We start from the raw sequence: 16,123 nt of genomic DNA, 5'->3' as shown, positions 1-16,123 counted from the left end.
AGTGTGATACAGAAAACAAGTAATTCCTTAGTTTAAGTCTCATATCAGCCATATCTTCACTAAGCTGTCTTGGACAAGCAACTTTCTCACCTTATAACTATCACTGTAAGGATTACTGAAATAAAGTATGAGGATCATGTTTAGATCCATGTCACTTATTTTAATTATTTTACTTCATTTATAGTCCATATTTTCCCCTAATGGGGACACAAAGCAGCTTACATCATTCTCCTTTCCTCCATTTTATCCTCACAAGAATCCTGTGAGGTAGGCTAGGTTATGAATGTGTGCCTGGCTCAAGGTCACCAAGGAAGCTTTGATAGCAGAGCAGGGATTCAAATCTGGGTTTCCCACTGAAACCACTACACAACACTGGCTTTCTGAGTAATAAATAATCTAAGTTTGATCCTGTGCATGTTTTCCTTGAAACCACTCCCACTGGTTACTTATTCCTAAACAGAAGTACTTATGATTGCAGCCTAAGTATTCTTATTTACATTAGACCTACAGATGTTTCTTAAGTAGTGACTACATTCAACCAATGTCATTGACTAGTAAATATACTTCCCCATATTACATTTTTAACTTTTCTAGGTCACTTTTGGTTTGAACAAGAGTTTGTTCTAGTAAAAGAAATGAGACTCTAGAGTGAATCTAATATGGAGATGACATACTTGTTAATGTTTTGTCACTGACTGATGTTATTTTTAAATATTTTGCTTAATAAATTTTTTAAATAAACAGTATGGAGATGACACAAGATGTAATATATTAAAGTGCAAGAGAAAGTTGTATAAAATTCATGTTTATTAAAAATCTATATTTCATATATATATATATATTAAATAAAGCTTCTCATAAAATATAAATACATAATTTAGACATAACACCCATACATTTCAAGTCATATGTTCAGTCAATACTGAAATCTGTGCAATACTCATCCAAAATTTAAATATTGTAGTTTTTCCATTTTAAAACAGGTTGCAACTCTCAAAAATATAAATATGTACTTAAACTGAATAAATATTTTTAAATATAAACATATTCAAGAAGAATATTAGGTTAATGTGCTCAGTTCTCAAAGGAGAACAACAGTGGTATCTGCGTCATCGCAGATTATGTGAAAATTTATGCACCTGACGTAAGGCATTCAGATTCCCAGCCTCTCACAGCACGAATAGCCCTTACAGTTTTCTCCATAAATGAAATATAATTTTGAAGTATGAGGTAGTGGATAACCTTCCTATTCCAACCAGTATGCGCTCGTAGCTGTGTAGAAAGGGCTTCCTTAGTGGCTGGATTAGGCGTGCTCACAGTATCTGGAGTGTTCATCTGTTAAGGAAGGGGGAAATAAAAACATATTGGTGATAGTCTTTTTGGCCAGACAAATGGATTGTACTTACTTGCAATCAAGGTAATGATAGCTGGTAATTCTTTCATCTTTGTAATACTTAACATTTCATTATGCACCATCCTATCCTGTAGGCTCATGGTAGGTTATAGCATTCTAAAAACACATCCATTCAGCATATGCTAATCCATAACATGGAATGGAGTAATTTGCCACAGGCCATTACTTTAGCACTCTCCATATTCCTATTTTTTCATAGATGATCTAGACAGATATAGATGTGTCTGCATTCTTCATGGCTATCATCTCATCCTAAACCTAAACTGGGCCCAGTTGGGCGTACAAATTTATTTCTCACCCAGTCCTCTTCTAACCCAGGTTTAAATTGCATACAACTAGCTTTTGCTAAGGCATTTCATACACAAGTTGGTCTCTCGGGTCCTTTACCCATTCCCAGTGCCATCACCATGGATAATGCAACAACTGAATGAAGACTGGTGAATTCCCAGCTATGCATGGTGACCTCAGCTGATGAGCGTGTGTCAGTGTGTGTAATGGTTTCTAGGAATATGGATAGGTGGGGGCAGGGGAGAAAGGGACTTCAGTCAAGGAAATGTAAGCACTACCCCATTTCTTGTGGGAGCTGAGTAATGAGCAACAGAAACTAAAATGAATAAAACAATCAGCAACAAAAACCAGCACAAACTCTCTACTGAAATCAGAGCATAAATATTAGAAGGTATTGAGTAGAGGCATGTGTGATTCAAAGTAAATAAGATTTACCATGGACTTCAAGGTATTAGCCAGGTGCTTTGTGCGTGGCCATATAAATGCAGTTTCTTGTTCTTTACTAACAAAGGTTTCTTCTATATATTCCAAGAAAGCCTGATATACGTAAAGGCCATCTGAAATTCCTCTTAGGCACCTCTCCTAAATTGGGAGAATAAGGGAAGGTTATTCAACAGAAACTTTTCTCTCATTATATCCATTAATGTTTTGACTGTGGGTTGAAATTGAAATTCAGCATGAGCAGCTTGAAGATTAAACAGCACATGGATCACACAGGGCGGCATGGAGGAGGTAGAAGAGGATGACGTGGCCTCTTGCATCAGTGGAACTGACACTTGTGGATGGGGAATAAGGGGGTAATTTTCCCCACTTCCCCCTCATTCCTGCATTTCCCCAAACCGCGTGGCTATTATCACCGCAGTTTCCCCAGTATGCCTTAGCGTCTCGGCATATATATATATACACACACACACACACTGTATATATATAAATGCAGTAAACAAAATGAATCCGAGGAATCAGCTTGTGCAGGGTCAAAAGATATTGCTGGGAGAGAAGGGAATGTGAAAAAGAGCCATGATCCTTGCACCAACAGACTACTGCAGGATTTGAGTTTATGACTGGATGGCTGACAACATAAGCAAAACTACTATTTTACATGTGTTAGTCAGATGATAAAGCATACAAATATCACACGGTAAGTAATTATTTTCTTGCCTTGTTGAATTTACGTGGAGGACATTCATCTTCCACAGAGATCTTTGGAAAGTGGAGATTATTCTGGAGTATTATTTCTGTGTTGTTTTTACATATTGTTTGCTCCTTGCACAGCTATAGTGGGAAGAAAAAGCACAGAACCTTTATTACATGAGCACTTCAATATGACTATATTCTAAGCTATCAATATACATTATATGTAATGATAAAATTCTTCATCAGTTCTCACTGGATCATAGTTTTTCCTGTGGTCTTTTGACTCCTGCAGTCACCCTGATCAGCATAGCAACAGTAGGCCTGGTTTAAATTAAATTGAAACACATATAGAAAATAGATTTAGGATTGGTTTACACTGAGCACAACTTCCTATCAGTAGCCCTGTGTGAACACCAGAAACCCTCTACTGAATGCCAGGTGGCCCAGTGGGAGATTCAGTGCAGAGAATAAGAGATTGGATTTATACACTACATGAAGGAGTCTCAGAGCGGCTTACAATCTCCTTTCCCTTCCCCTCCCCACAACAGACACCCTGTGGGGTAGGTGGGGCTGAGAGAGCTCTTTCTAGAACTGCTTGTGAGAGAACAGCTCTGAAAGAACTTGTAACTGACCCAAGGTCACACCAGCAGCTGCATGTGGAAGAGGGAAATAAAATCCAGTCCTAACCACACTCCTAACCACTATACCAAACTCAAGAACTGGGCAGTACCATCTGCTCTTGTGCTAGTGGAGTGGGTCTCAGAGCTCATCTTACTCTACTGATGGTAAGAGTAAGGGGGAGGGATTTTGCCTGATCCCCCCACTGTACATAGTAGGACCCCAATGCTGTTGTTTAAACAGCTACAAGTACAGTCTCATGTGACCATATGAAGCTGCCTTCAACTGTTGTCTAACCATTGGTCTATCAAAGTCTGCAGTGTGTATTCTCTGAATGACCATCTCTCTTTGGGGTCACAGGGAGAGGTCTTTCACACCACCTACTATTAGATGTCAGGGTCTGGAAAGAAGGGGGGGGATAAAAATCCACGGCAGTATGTGTGAAAGCCTCAGTGGTACAATAGTATCCCTGGATGATAGATATGAGTTCAGACTATATTGATCACATTCACCAGAACTGTGACTTCAACTGAACAGTTACTTGATGTACTTTAATTCCAAATCCTGATCTGTTCATTCTAAGGGCAGAAGCACATACTACAACCACCACATGGAAGCCAGTTTTATTCACTGTGCAACAGATATCACAAAATGTTGAGCCTAAATAAATAAAAAAAGGGTTGGCCCAGAATTGCCGGGGGGGGGGGCTTAGGGTTGCCAGGCCTCCCCTGGCCACCAGCAGGGGATGGCGGGGTGTAGGGTTGCCAGATCCAGATTGATAAACTCCTGGAGATTTGGGGATGAAGCCTGGAGAGGACAGGGACCCAGTGGGGTACAATGCCATACAGTCCATCCTCCAAAGGATCCATTTCCTCCAGAGGAACTGACCTCTGTAGTCTGGAGGAGTTGTAATTCCAGGGGATCCCTAGGACCCGCCTGGGGCTGGCATCTCTAAGGGGTCTCCTGATCCATGTAGTGAATCCCAGAGTATTAGTGGTGCATGTCCTATAAGGAACAAGATTGTAGTCTGTTCCACTCTTCATTGTATGCATTACCTTGCTCTTACTGCATGGTTTCCCACTTTCATAATTCCATTTTTTGCACTGCTTACGACAGAACATGGCTGATACTTTTTGTTCTGCATCATTTCTAATTTTTGTGATCCTAGCCCTACTGCATTGTTTGTTGGAAGTCTCATGCTATTGATTTTAGACTGTAATCTGCCTTGAGCCTCAGTGAGAAAGGCCAACTATAAATAAAGTCAATAAATAAAAAATAGGGGTATGACAGCCAACATCCTATGGGAGGTATAATATGAATATCATTTTGGACAGGAAAAGAAGCAGAGCAAAACAAAAAAAGGGGAGGGATGAGAATAATGCATACTCTAAACTGTGAACAATACATGAAGATGTTATAGAAGAGCCAACATTCTGAATTATTCCCCTGCTATAATACCTAATATTATTTACCTTTAATTGTAAGATTTCTGCCTCTGTAACTCCAGTTCCACTAATGGGGAAGGGTGTATATAGAGGGATGGGAGTGAAAGGATAGAAGGCTATGGAGGCACCAAAAGCGTATTTGCAGGTGTGTACAACAGGTTTCCTGTTAATATATATCAGTATCTCAAAACAAAGTTCAACTAATTACTATCTGTATCCAAACTGGTCCTTACCAGTTTTGTAATGTTCTGTCAGAAGTTATCCCACAGCCATTGAATGAGCCTTTAAGATTTTTGTTGGGTTTTTTTGTTTTGTTTTTTTAACAAAACTGCAGTACGGTATAAATAACTGTTGTTGAAGTTTACTACAAAAGATCCACAGCATTTTCTATCATGCTTTTCTTATGGAACAGGTTTGGCCCATTTTTTTAATACCACCTTCTGAAGACACATCATTGCTTCTTATCTGAGTGCCATATTTGCTTCTGCAAAGGTTAGTCTTCCAGCAACTTAGATAATGTTGCCAGGTCCAAGACCATGTAAGTGCTGAATGCTATTTCTAGCCTTTTCCTTGGGAAAGGTAAACTCTTGTCTCTGGCCTAGCCAGAAAAATGTCTCCTGGCCTGAGGCAGTGTTCACCTTAAATACAATCAGTCCCAGGTGAGACAGGCCAGGGGTAAACATAACCTTCTCCTTGAAGCTTGCTGTAAAATGCAGCAGCAGATGGAGGACCCAAATTCATGAGAATAAACTTCAAGGAGTGGCAGTGATTAAGCATCTCCTGAAATCGGAGGCACCCTTTCCTCCAGGCAGGCAGGCAGGCAGGCAGGATGGCCCGATAGTGTGGCCTCTTTTCACCTGTGATCACACCAGAAGTTCACCCACCCAGTTTGCTTTTCTCTTTGCGGTTCCAGGGCCTTGATGTTCTCTCTTTCTAGGCATAGCGGCCTTGAAGCGAACAAACGACAGGTGTGTTCCCTTTATGTCATTGCCACCTTAACTTATTCACGTTTGTGACTTGATCTCTTATCCTTCCCATCTCTCAGCACATGAACACTCCAGGACAGAACCGTTTCCTTAATAGCATTACCAGAAACTGTTTGCGTTGGCTTGGGGTTCTCCATCCTGTGGAGCCTGGGCTACCCAACCCTGGGAAAGTCGCAAACTTCGCCCTCCCGGCCCGAATCCCTGGCAGCTCTTCAAAGCACTCCTCAGCTCACTCACCTCTTCCTTCCAAGTGAAAGCCTTTCTCCGGAGCATAATGGCCAGATACTTGCAATTGGCCAGCTGCAAGTCTCTGGCTGGCGAAGTCCTGGAAGAGGGATCCTCGCTAAATTGCTCTTCCCCAGAAGAATCCAGAATAGGCGACGCGCTGGCCCCAAGGAGTAACGGGAGGGCAGCGGCAGCCAAAAGGCAGCCTGATGAGAAAGAGAGAAAATACAAAGTTGTAAAAGTCAGGCTCCCGCCAGCTGCGCTTGCAGCGGTGTGACCAAGTCGTAGACGCTCCCTTACGAAAAGCAGAAGGAGGCAGCCCCAAGCGCCGCTAATCGGCTCGCTCACTCACATTCCACGAGAGGGGGCATGGTTTCCTATGGGATGTCGGCGGCTCCCCTCGTCTTTCTCGCTCAAGTACGTAGTTTTGTGGCCGGAGGGGCTGAAGGGCAGTCTGTTGTTGTGGCAGGGCATCTCTGAACTGATATTTATTGGAAGGGGCTGATCTTATTCACCGGCCTGGGGGAAACTCCAGCGTTGAGAAAATTGAAATTGTTTGAAGAACACTCCAGGAGGCAGAGGTGTGCTGGGAAACACTGGAATGAGGTCACATCGCCGATTAGCATCTTTCAGATGGGGATCACCCCCAATTACGGAGAACTACCCTTCTGCGTCACTCATGAAGCGGGAGAGATTCCGCTATGTCCCCTTACTTGGCGTGGGGAATGACAAAGGGGGAGTCGGGGGGAGTAACACACGGAGCGGGCCAAGAAGCAAAGAGAGATCAGTTTTTCGTTGGAGTAGTTCTCAAGCATTTGTAGCCGATGGACAACAGTCCATGGGAATCAGAGGGACCCACTCAGAATATTCTGGTTTCGACTAGAGTAAAAGGACTCCGAGATCTCCGTTTCTACTCGCGTCTAACCAAGGGAGCTTGGACTCTCCAAACCTTATACCTTGAAGCTCTTGTTGGTCGTGCTACTGGATGGACTCGAATCTAACTGCTTTACTGCAGATCAACAGAGCTACTCTCTGAAGCTATCTGGGTTGTCTTTTAAGTGGAATCCTACTGGAAGAGACTGAGAAATTGCAAATTAATTCTTCCGAGGCTCTCACACATCTCTCCCAGTGTTCTGTCACACACTTCAATGTGATTAAAAAAAACACACCCCAGAACCTATTGGTAGCTGTATTGGTAGCTGTTTGGATATTTTAATGTATATATTTATATCCTACTTTTCTCCCTAATGGGGACGTGAAGCATCTTTAACTACAATTGTCTGAGTAATTTAATGACATCAAATCGACTTTCAGTTTCGAGCACTTGAAACCTCCTCCATTTGACCCTCATAACAATAACCCTGTAGGGTAGCTGAGAGAGAATGACTGGCCCAAGGTTACCCAGTGAGCGCCCATGGCAGAGGGGGGATTTAAACCAGGGTCTAACAGACCCTGGTCCAACACTCTAACCACTACACCACACAGGGTTTTCATGGCTGGGATCACTGGGATAAGGAACAGGATTAACCATTGACACAGTGGCCTCCCTAGCTGCTCTTTTCCTTTCTCTCACATAAATGACTGGTGTTGTTATCTGTACTGATGGCGGTGGGGGGGGGAGTAAACCTTTGCAGTTAGGGACCATGTTACACTGATGGTAAAAACCTGCCTACCAACCCTGCCACTGGGTGTCCCAGTCCTTACTGCCTTGGATCCTACAGGGTAGCGTTAGGATCCCAGTGTGCAAAACACATAGAGACATGTTGGTGTCCTTCCATGTATGCTCCCCCTTTATAGGGACACACACTTCGCTTGCATGGTTAGAAGCAATCAGTGAATGCCCGCCATTTTGTGCTTTATAATATGAATGAGTAGGAATACCACAAGAGGATTGTGTGGTGAATCAGTGCAAAAGAACCAGGAAAAATATAGTTTTCATATACTTAAAAGTTATTTGCATCCTGGTAGATGCCAGTCTATGATTTGGGCTACCAAGGACTGCTATGGCCCTGGGGAGCTTGCCAGTGTCAGGTTGAATCAGCATAACAAGGAAAGACTGAAAAAGTTGGGTATGTTTAGCCTGGGAAAGAGAAGGCTTAGAGGGGACATGCTTGTAGTCTTCAAGTATTTGAAGGGCTGTCATGTAGAAGATGGAGCAGATCTATTCTCTCTTGCTCAGGATTACAAGACTAGATCTAATGGGTAGAAATTACAAGGGAGTCGTTACCGGCTAAATATCAGAAGAAACTTCCTAACTGTAAGAGTGGTTGAGCAGTGGAACAGTCTGCCTCAGGAGGTGGTGGATGCTCCTTCACTGGACGTTTTCAAGCGGAGGCTGGACAACCATCTTTCGGGTATGTTGTAGGGCTCTATTTTGGCTATGCTCCTGTATAGTGTAGGGGGTTGGACTAGATGACCTGCAAGGTCCCTTCCAACTCTAACATTCTATGAAATCCCCCAAAGGTTTTGTGTGCAGCCCCCATTTATTTATGTAGATAATTTATACCTCATGTTTCTTCCCAACAGGAACCCAGAATGCCTTACAATATTGTTCTGTCTTCCTCCATCTTAACCTCAGGCTAGATCTTTCTTTTCTACTTCTACTACCCTGAGGTTGGAAACAGAGATTTATTTTTCTCTAAATTTTGGGTACACCATTAAAACTTTCTGTGGCAGTAGTTCTCAAAATGTTTGAAATGGGGTCCAGCTCTGTAGTTTTGGGGAACTTCACTGCAGTGCTGCAATCTAAGCCTCAGCTTGGGCCTGAGTGCTGTTCAGTTGGAGTCAGGGGGCAACAGGTATATGCTATGCGCGTCACCTCCTGCGATGCTGCTAATCAGAAGCAAGCCAAATCTCTCACACTTGGCAATGCTGCTGGTGGGGCTTGGCTTGGACCTTGCTATTGGCAATATGGATCCAGAAGGCTACAGGTACTGTCTCCCACACATCTGGTGCTTGGATGTGAGCTGAGCTTCTGAGAATGAATAGTGCCACAGAGTGAAGGAGAATAGTAGTAGAAGGGAATGCAACAACTCTGCCCTCTCCCTTTCCAGTGACTAGGAAGAAGGTGACCCAGAGGCTCCACTTGGAGTTCAGGCACTTGAGCCTCGCTACCCACCTGCAAGAGAGTCCTAGCCCATTTTACTCATAACCCTCAGTTCAAGAACCACTAGCGGCAACTGACCCTTGATACATACAGTGAAAATTATTTTTGACAAAAGATTCATATGAACTCCAGATGTCACCATTTTAACCAGGGAGGTCTTAGCCAATGGGCAAAAGGGGTAGCTGCCTTGAGCCCCACACTTGTAGGGGACAACTACCCATAGCCCTACCCCACATGGAGGGGGGAAAGAAGAAGACGAGGCTCTTGTCACTGCTTGCACCTAACTCATCCGGGGCTCTGGATGCTGGCTGCCAGTGGCAGTGATGGCTCCTGGCCACCTAACATGGGGTGATGTGGACCATCCCTTGTTTGGCTTTGGTGGGGGTGAAGAGGAGGGGGTGTAAGTGATTCAGGGCCCCATCCTGGACTTTGACCCAGAATCACTAAGCAGCTCCACAGTACCAGTCCGTAATATGTATTTACGGAAATTTCAACATGTGAAGTTGTTCCATTGGGGTAGCTGTATTAGTATAAATAAAAGAGGAACTGAATATGGTTGAAGCATGATTTTAAAAATCCATTTGTTTCAATTACTCATTTGTTTCTCCCTGTTGCCCAAAAACATTTGTAGTAGTATTTGTAAGCTTATGACAGAGAATATTGGGTAGCCCTCCTCAGCTTTCTGTGCAGGCATGAAGCTGACTGGGTGGACATGGGCCTGCTGTTTCTTTGCCCGTTGTGAGGGTATATTGGGGCTTGCTGCATTATTTCTTAATGAGATTGTGACACCTGCCCTCACTTAACCTTCTGATTTGTTTATATAGAATCCTAGAGTTGGAAGGGACCTTCAGGGTAATCTATGCAGGAAATACACAAATACCTCCCCCTCCACACCCCTAGTGACCGCTGTTCCATGCCCAGAAGATGACAAAAAACCTCCAGGATCTCCAGCCAAGCTGGCCTGGAGAAAAATTGCTTCCTGACCCCAAAGTGGTGATTAGCATTTCCCTGGGCATGTAAGAAAGGGCCACAAGAACTAAGCACTGAGGCAACCCTTCCTGCCCTCCCTCTCATGATCTGTCTAAGTTCACAGAATCAGCATTGCTGTCAGATGGCCATCTAGATTCTGTTTGAAAACCTCCAAAGAAGGAGAGCTGTTCTAACTGTCAGGAAGCTCTTCCTAATGTTTAGCTGAAAACTCTTCCTGTTAAGGTGTAAATTAGGGACTAAAGTGAATTTAAAGAAAACCAACAACTCCTGGCAAGATTGGGGTCTCTTGACCCTCATTGGAATACAGATCTCTGGTGGGTAGAGTTTCCAAGACCAATAATGAAATGGAGAGCAGCTTTGCATATTCTTCACAATTGCCAAAAAGGATGTGCGGCTGAATTCTGCTTCCTGATCTACTGATTCCTCTGCAACATTTGGAAAGGCAGATAATGTACACCATCCTTATAATGATGCACAATAGGCAGCCGGATGTATCATTAGAGTAAGGTTGCCAACTCCAGCCTGGGAAATTTGAGGAGATTTGGGAGCAGGGTTTGTGGAGGGATTTCTTCTAGAATCTATGGTATACTATTGAATCTGCCTGCCAGAGCTGCCAGTTTCTCCAGGGGACTGATCTCTGCGGTCTGGAGATTCTGGGATATGTCCAGGCCCCAGGTGGAGGTTGGCAACCCTAGGTCCCCACTCTGCCAGTCACTCTCTTCAGCCAAGCCTACCTGATAGGGTTGTGAAGTTAAAATGGACTGAAGGGGAACAATTTTTAAGCCACTTTGGGTCCCCGCTGGGGAAACCCAAAATACCTGGGTCTAGGAGACCTATAAATCAATAAATTAATAACTAAACATCTTGGATTTTTGCTCCCTGTAGCAATTCCTGAATCTTGGTTGGGTAAGACATTTCTGTGGAAGGATTTTGAAAGGTTTGTGCAATGCAAAGTTCTATAAAAGTAACAAATGCAAACATCAATGAACATCAAATCAAAATAAAGATTTCCAAAGAGATTTCCCTAATGTAGTTATGCTGTAGTGTTTTTTCTTTGCGCAGCCAACATAAGCTTTTTTGCAGATGATTACAAGGTCTTGATAAAATAGAAAATGCTAACATTACCAGCAGCCTGAATAGTCCTGACTAACCTGATCTTGTCAGACCTTGGAATCTAAGCAGGGTTGGCCGTGGTTAATACTTGGATGGGACCGCTGTGTGAAGGAAGGCAATGGCAAATCACCTCTGTTCATCTCTTGCCTTGGAGACCCCACGGTCCTGGGGTTGCTGTGAGTTCATTGTGGCCCGATGGCATACAATTCTTGATTATTAATATACTACTAATCTAGTGTCCGGACCAGTGTTCCCTCTAAGATGAGTTAGTGTGGGCTAGCTCACAGTTTTTTAGCCTCCAGCTCACACATTTCTGTCTTAGCTCAAGAAGGAGGGCTCCAGAGCAAACTGATCTATGCAGTAGCCAAACCGCTCACTCACAACTTTAATGCCAGTAGCTCACAAAGTAGAATTTTTGCTCACAAGTCTCCACAGCTTAGAGGGAACATTGGTCCGGACATAAAAACGATGCGGATGAAAGGGGAAAAATAGGCCCCAAAGTAATTTTCTTAGCCACTTCATTGCAGGAAGGAGTTCTTGTGGGCTGAGTGAACTTACGGTCACGAGATCATACTTGTTGTAACCATGGGTAATTACCACTTCGCTTATGACTGATCAGCTTGGTTAGATGCTACGAAATATTTTTGCATGAAGAAACAGGACTTTTGCTCTCATTGCATGGCAAGGCTTTTGGGTCCTCTGCTTCAATGACATGTGGTACAAGCAAATTGGGGAATTTTCATGAGAAGCCACTCAGTACTCCCTTTTTCTCCCTTTTCCTCCCCTTTTACTTTTGCTTAAAACCCCTGAAACTACAGCAATGCATCCTTTAGAAGGTGTAATCAGAAATTTGCCCAATGCATTATGCCACCCATATATGCAAATTTCTTGGATATCCCTATCTAACTGTGTGATGCAAACGGGGAAGCATCTGTCTGAACTGAGAAATCCTTAGTCAGCTTTCCAGTGCACTTTTCTGATTTTCATTTTTTTCAGTGCTTAATCCCTAAATAACAGTTATGTACTTCTGAGCCAGCAACATTTCTCTAACGCTCCAGTCTGATCTGGTTTTCCATATTCCATGTATTCCATGCACATGAAACACCATATAAATCCACCTAAACTTAGGAAATATCTGAACGAGGAAATGTAATGCAAAGAGGGTTGTGAAATCTTCTGTGTATTTCTCATTTAAAACTGCTACAAAACCAGAGCTGCAGAGTCTTTCAAAGGTGACAGTGATCCTTTTTCTTGTCTTAAATTACAAATGTAGTGAAACAATTATATGAAATATAGCAAAAGAAAGTAGCATAATAATACTCGTAACATTGCCTTCTCTCTCTGCTCTTTGTTGCTAATGGCAGGTGCATGCAGCGAAAATTGACCTATGGAAAGATACAGGGTTGGATCCCACCAGATTTTCTGCTGGTGAAAAAAAGGAGGGGTCCTCTTTGATTACCCAAACAGGTCAGGATCACAGCAGCTGCATGAGCAAAAACCATCTGAGACAGGGTCTGTAGCAGAGAGGACACAACTGGACAGTACTGAGTAGAAAAACTGGCTGGATCTAACCCATACTCTTAATCTACTTTCACCCTGACCAAGCATTTTTGGAAGGGGAAAGGAAAAGGAGAGGATTCATGAATGCTCATTGCTGTGCCATGTTATATGGTATCTTACAATATTTAAGCACTAGGAATAAGACCCTTGGCATTCACTCCCCCCACCCTTGCTGCCTCCACAACATCCGCCTCAGCCGTCATTGACTGAGTGGGGAGAAGACAACTTCAGGCATCGCAGGCGAGCCCTGGGTGCAGCCAAAGCCAGAGGCCAACAGAGCCCCGTCCAGGGGCCTCCACTCCTGGCAGGGCCATAGCCAGCGTGGGGGCAGTGCAGGCAGCACCCCCTATCAATTTTGCAATGCTCCCTATCGATTTCGCTGTGCCCCCACTCCAATCTCTCCCTTACTAACTATTCCTTTCTTAGGTGCCTGCCCGAGAAGCCACTGAGTGGGTGTTGTAGTGTGTCTCTCTCCCTTCCATACTCCCAAGTAAACAGGCTGCACACACACACACAATTATTAGGGCTTAAGTTGAGGCCAGCTCACCTATTTCTGTTTTGTAGGCACTGCAAAGAGGCTTGCAGGTGGGCAGGGGGTGGATTTCTCCCCCTCCCCGATTTTGAAAGCAAATGAGTACTTCCTCCTGTGCTTAGCCCCACCATCTGCATCTCTTCCCCCTTCTCCCAACGCTGCAGAAATCCCCAGAGGCTGGTGCAGAGCGCTGGAGCCAGGGGCTTGTGGCAAGCCAGCACTTAACTGATTTTCAGAACCAACAGCAGCACCTTTAATACCAATTAAGTTTAATTCTAGGTATAGGCTTTCCTGGGTATGTATACTGAATTGACCTCCAGCTTCTTTACTATGGGTAAGGAATGTAATGGCAGACACAATGGCCTGATCCTACCAGCTTGTTTTGAACCTGTTTCATTCAGGATGCAGCACCATACGTAAGAAGAAGGAAGTGCTTCTTGTCCCAGAGGAGTGCCAATAAGGAAAAGGCACTCCAGGAACAACTACAGCAGAACAGGCACCAGACACAGAAGTTCCTGTGGGGAGAGACTGAAAGATGCCAAACAAACCAAGAAGTTTAGGGGTGGTGCCTGGGGAGGACAAAGTTTGGAGAGGGGAGGGAGCTCAGCAAGGATCTAATATCATAGATTCTGTCCTCCAAAGCCACCATTTACTCTGGGGGAACTGATCTTTGTAGTAGGGTGGATAGCTCTGGGCAGGGAAATTCCTGGTGATTCATGGACAGGGCCTGGGAAGGGCAGATTTGGGGGAAGTGGAGTTCAGTAGAGCTGTGATGCCACGTAGGGAAATTCCTGGTGATTCATGGACAGGGGCTGGGAAGGGCAGGTTTGGGGGAAGTGGAGCTGTGATGCCACACAGCCCACCCTTCAAAGCAGCCAATTTCTTCAGAGCAATTCATCTCTATAGACTTGAGATCAGTTTTAATTCTAGAAAATCTCCCCCCCCCTTGAGGTTGGCAATCCTACGTGCATCTCTGCCTCATGGAAGTGAGTCTGTACTAGGCTTGCCATTCACCCACTGGGGGCGGGGTTTGCCCGCTTTAGGGTTCCCCTGGATCTGGCTGGTGGGGGAACCCTGCCCTCCAAGTGCTGGGATCGCACCAAAGTGCCTGGCGGAATGATGTCACCCTGAGGTGACGTCATTGTGCCGGGCTTGTCGCCGGGGAAAGTTCTAGCACTCGGCCAAAAAAGCCCTCTATGGTACCATAGAGTTTCTGGCCAAATGCTAGAGCATCCCCTGATGACGTGCCTAGCTCGATGACATCACTTCTGGGTGATGTCATCACGGCGCATGCGCTGCACACACGCACCAGAAGATCCAGGAAGGGAAGCGGCATCCCCCCGCTGGCAGAAGGTAGGGACCTGGCAACCCTATTCTGTACAGTATATATTTGTACCACCAAGGTTGTGTTCTAAGGCCCTCTTTGGGTGTCCTTGCCTTCTGTGATCAGGAGCTGGAGATGCAGTCAGGATTTTTAAATTTCCCTTTCCCCTCAACCTCTTCCAAAGCTGCTTCCCCTTTAACACCGGCTGATTACTTACCCTGCTAATGCCCCATGGCCTCTTGGGACTCCCAACTTGGGAGCTGTAGTTCTAATTCCCTTTGCTATGGTTGCAGTAAGGCCAGCTGAGAACTATAACTCCCTAGGTGCAACGCGTCAAAAGTGGGAGTGTAAGAATGGAGTTACTGGCAGGACGGGCCAGCAGGACACCAAAGCAGCTTCCCAAGTGGCCAATGGAAGGTGAAGTGAGTTGTCGGGATCATGGCTTACCTTTCACATATGTATAGGATTACACACTATTTTGAGTGCTGATCGTTCTAGGTGATATTCACACACCTGCAGCCCAAATGCGGTAAAATTCTTCTTACCTTTTAGCAGACTGGTGATGATGACCATGCTATCCTGAGAAAGCTCATCCAAGAATAATTTGGTCATCTATACTGGGCCTCTGTTCACTGGCACTATCAGGGGAGCACTAACTGTTTAACTTACATGGAAATTTCTTGCTGGGTCACTACCCTGGAGGACCGCCGATCACTAGGAACAAGCAGAACCAAGCCTCAGCAATGCTGCCAGTATCTCGGGGTCACTTGGCTCAGCCCCTTCGGCAGCAATGATGATCAGTGTCACTCACCAAGCACCTCCTCCTGCACTGCTGTCAGTCTGCAGGAGGAGGCAACGGGTGAGCCCAAGCCTGTGGCTGATGCCACAGGGGCTGAGATCAGGACACAGGTGTTATTTACCAGCTTTGGAATTCCATAGGATGGAGTGAATGGACAGAGACAGGAAGGAATGGATGCTCCATTGGTACTATGGGAGATTCTGCAAGGGAGCACAAAAGTTTTATGTTGTATTGGAAAGGAAGAGGAAAGAATCAAAGCAGCTCCAGGACCTGGTCAGATAACTCTGGCTTGGAGCAGCAATGGAATCCAAATTGTGGTACCTTTCTCTGTTCTTGTGCCACAGCCAGAGGGAAAACTCCCTAAGAATTGATTTTGGAGTTGTTTCAAAATATTTGGATATGATAAATTCTGAGAGGTCCCACTAGTTTCCCTCATGCCTATTCTATATGGTTTCCATCTTAGTCTTATGATGACACCTGTAACTGTCCATCCAAGGCTCCATTGTGAAAATATCATGGTGCAATACATACATAATTCTGTGAGCGTTCAATGGATATTTGAACCAGGATCTCCCTTGTCCAAATCCAG

General features: G+C 44.5%; 1 protein-coding gene across 1 annotated transcript; it reads right to left on the bottom strand.

Annotated features, from left to right (window-relative positions):
• Positions 1-1,131: 1,131 nt before the first annotated feature.
• IL6 (interleukin 6) lies at positions 1,132-15,347 on the bottom strand. The gene is made up of 5 exons (XM_015417995.1): positions 15,281-15,347; positions 6,123-6,316; positions 2,861-2,974; positions 2,138-2,284; positions 1,132-1,335 (listed from the first exon to the last, which is right to left on the bottom strand). Exons 1-5 carry the CDS (start codon positions 15,345-15,347, stop codon positions 1,132-1,134), a joined length of 726 nt encoding a protein of 241 aa, XP_015273481.1.
• Positions 15,348-16,123: the final 776 nt, after the last annotated feature.

This window comes from Gekko japonicus, unplaced genomic scaffold, assembly GCF_001447785.1.
Source record: "Gekko japonicus isolate JY-2015 unplaced genomic scaffold, Gekko_japonicus_V1.1 scaffold1165, whole genome shotgun sequence".
Classification (NCBI taxonomy): domain Eukaryota; kingdom Metazoa; phylum Chordata; class Lepidosauria; order Squamata; family Gekkonidae; genus Gekko; species Gekko japonicus.
The sequence above is the reverse complement of the archived record's forward strand: the minus strand, read 5'-3'. Positions and strand labels throughout refer to the sequence as shown.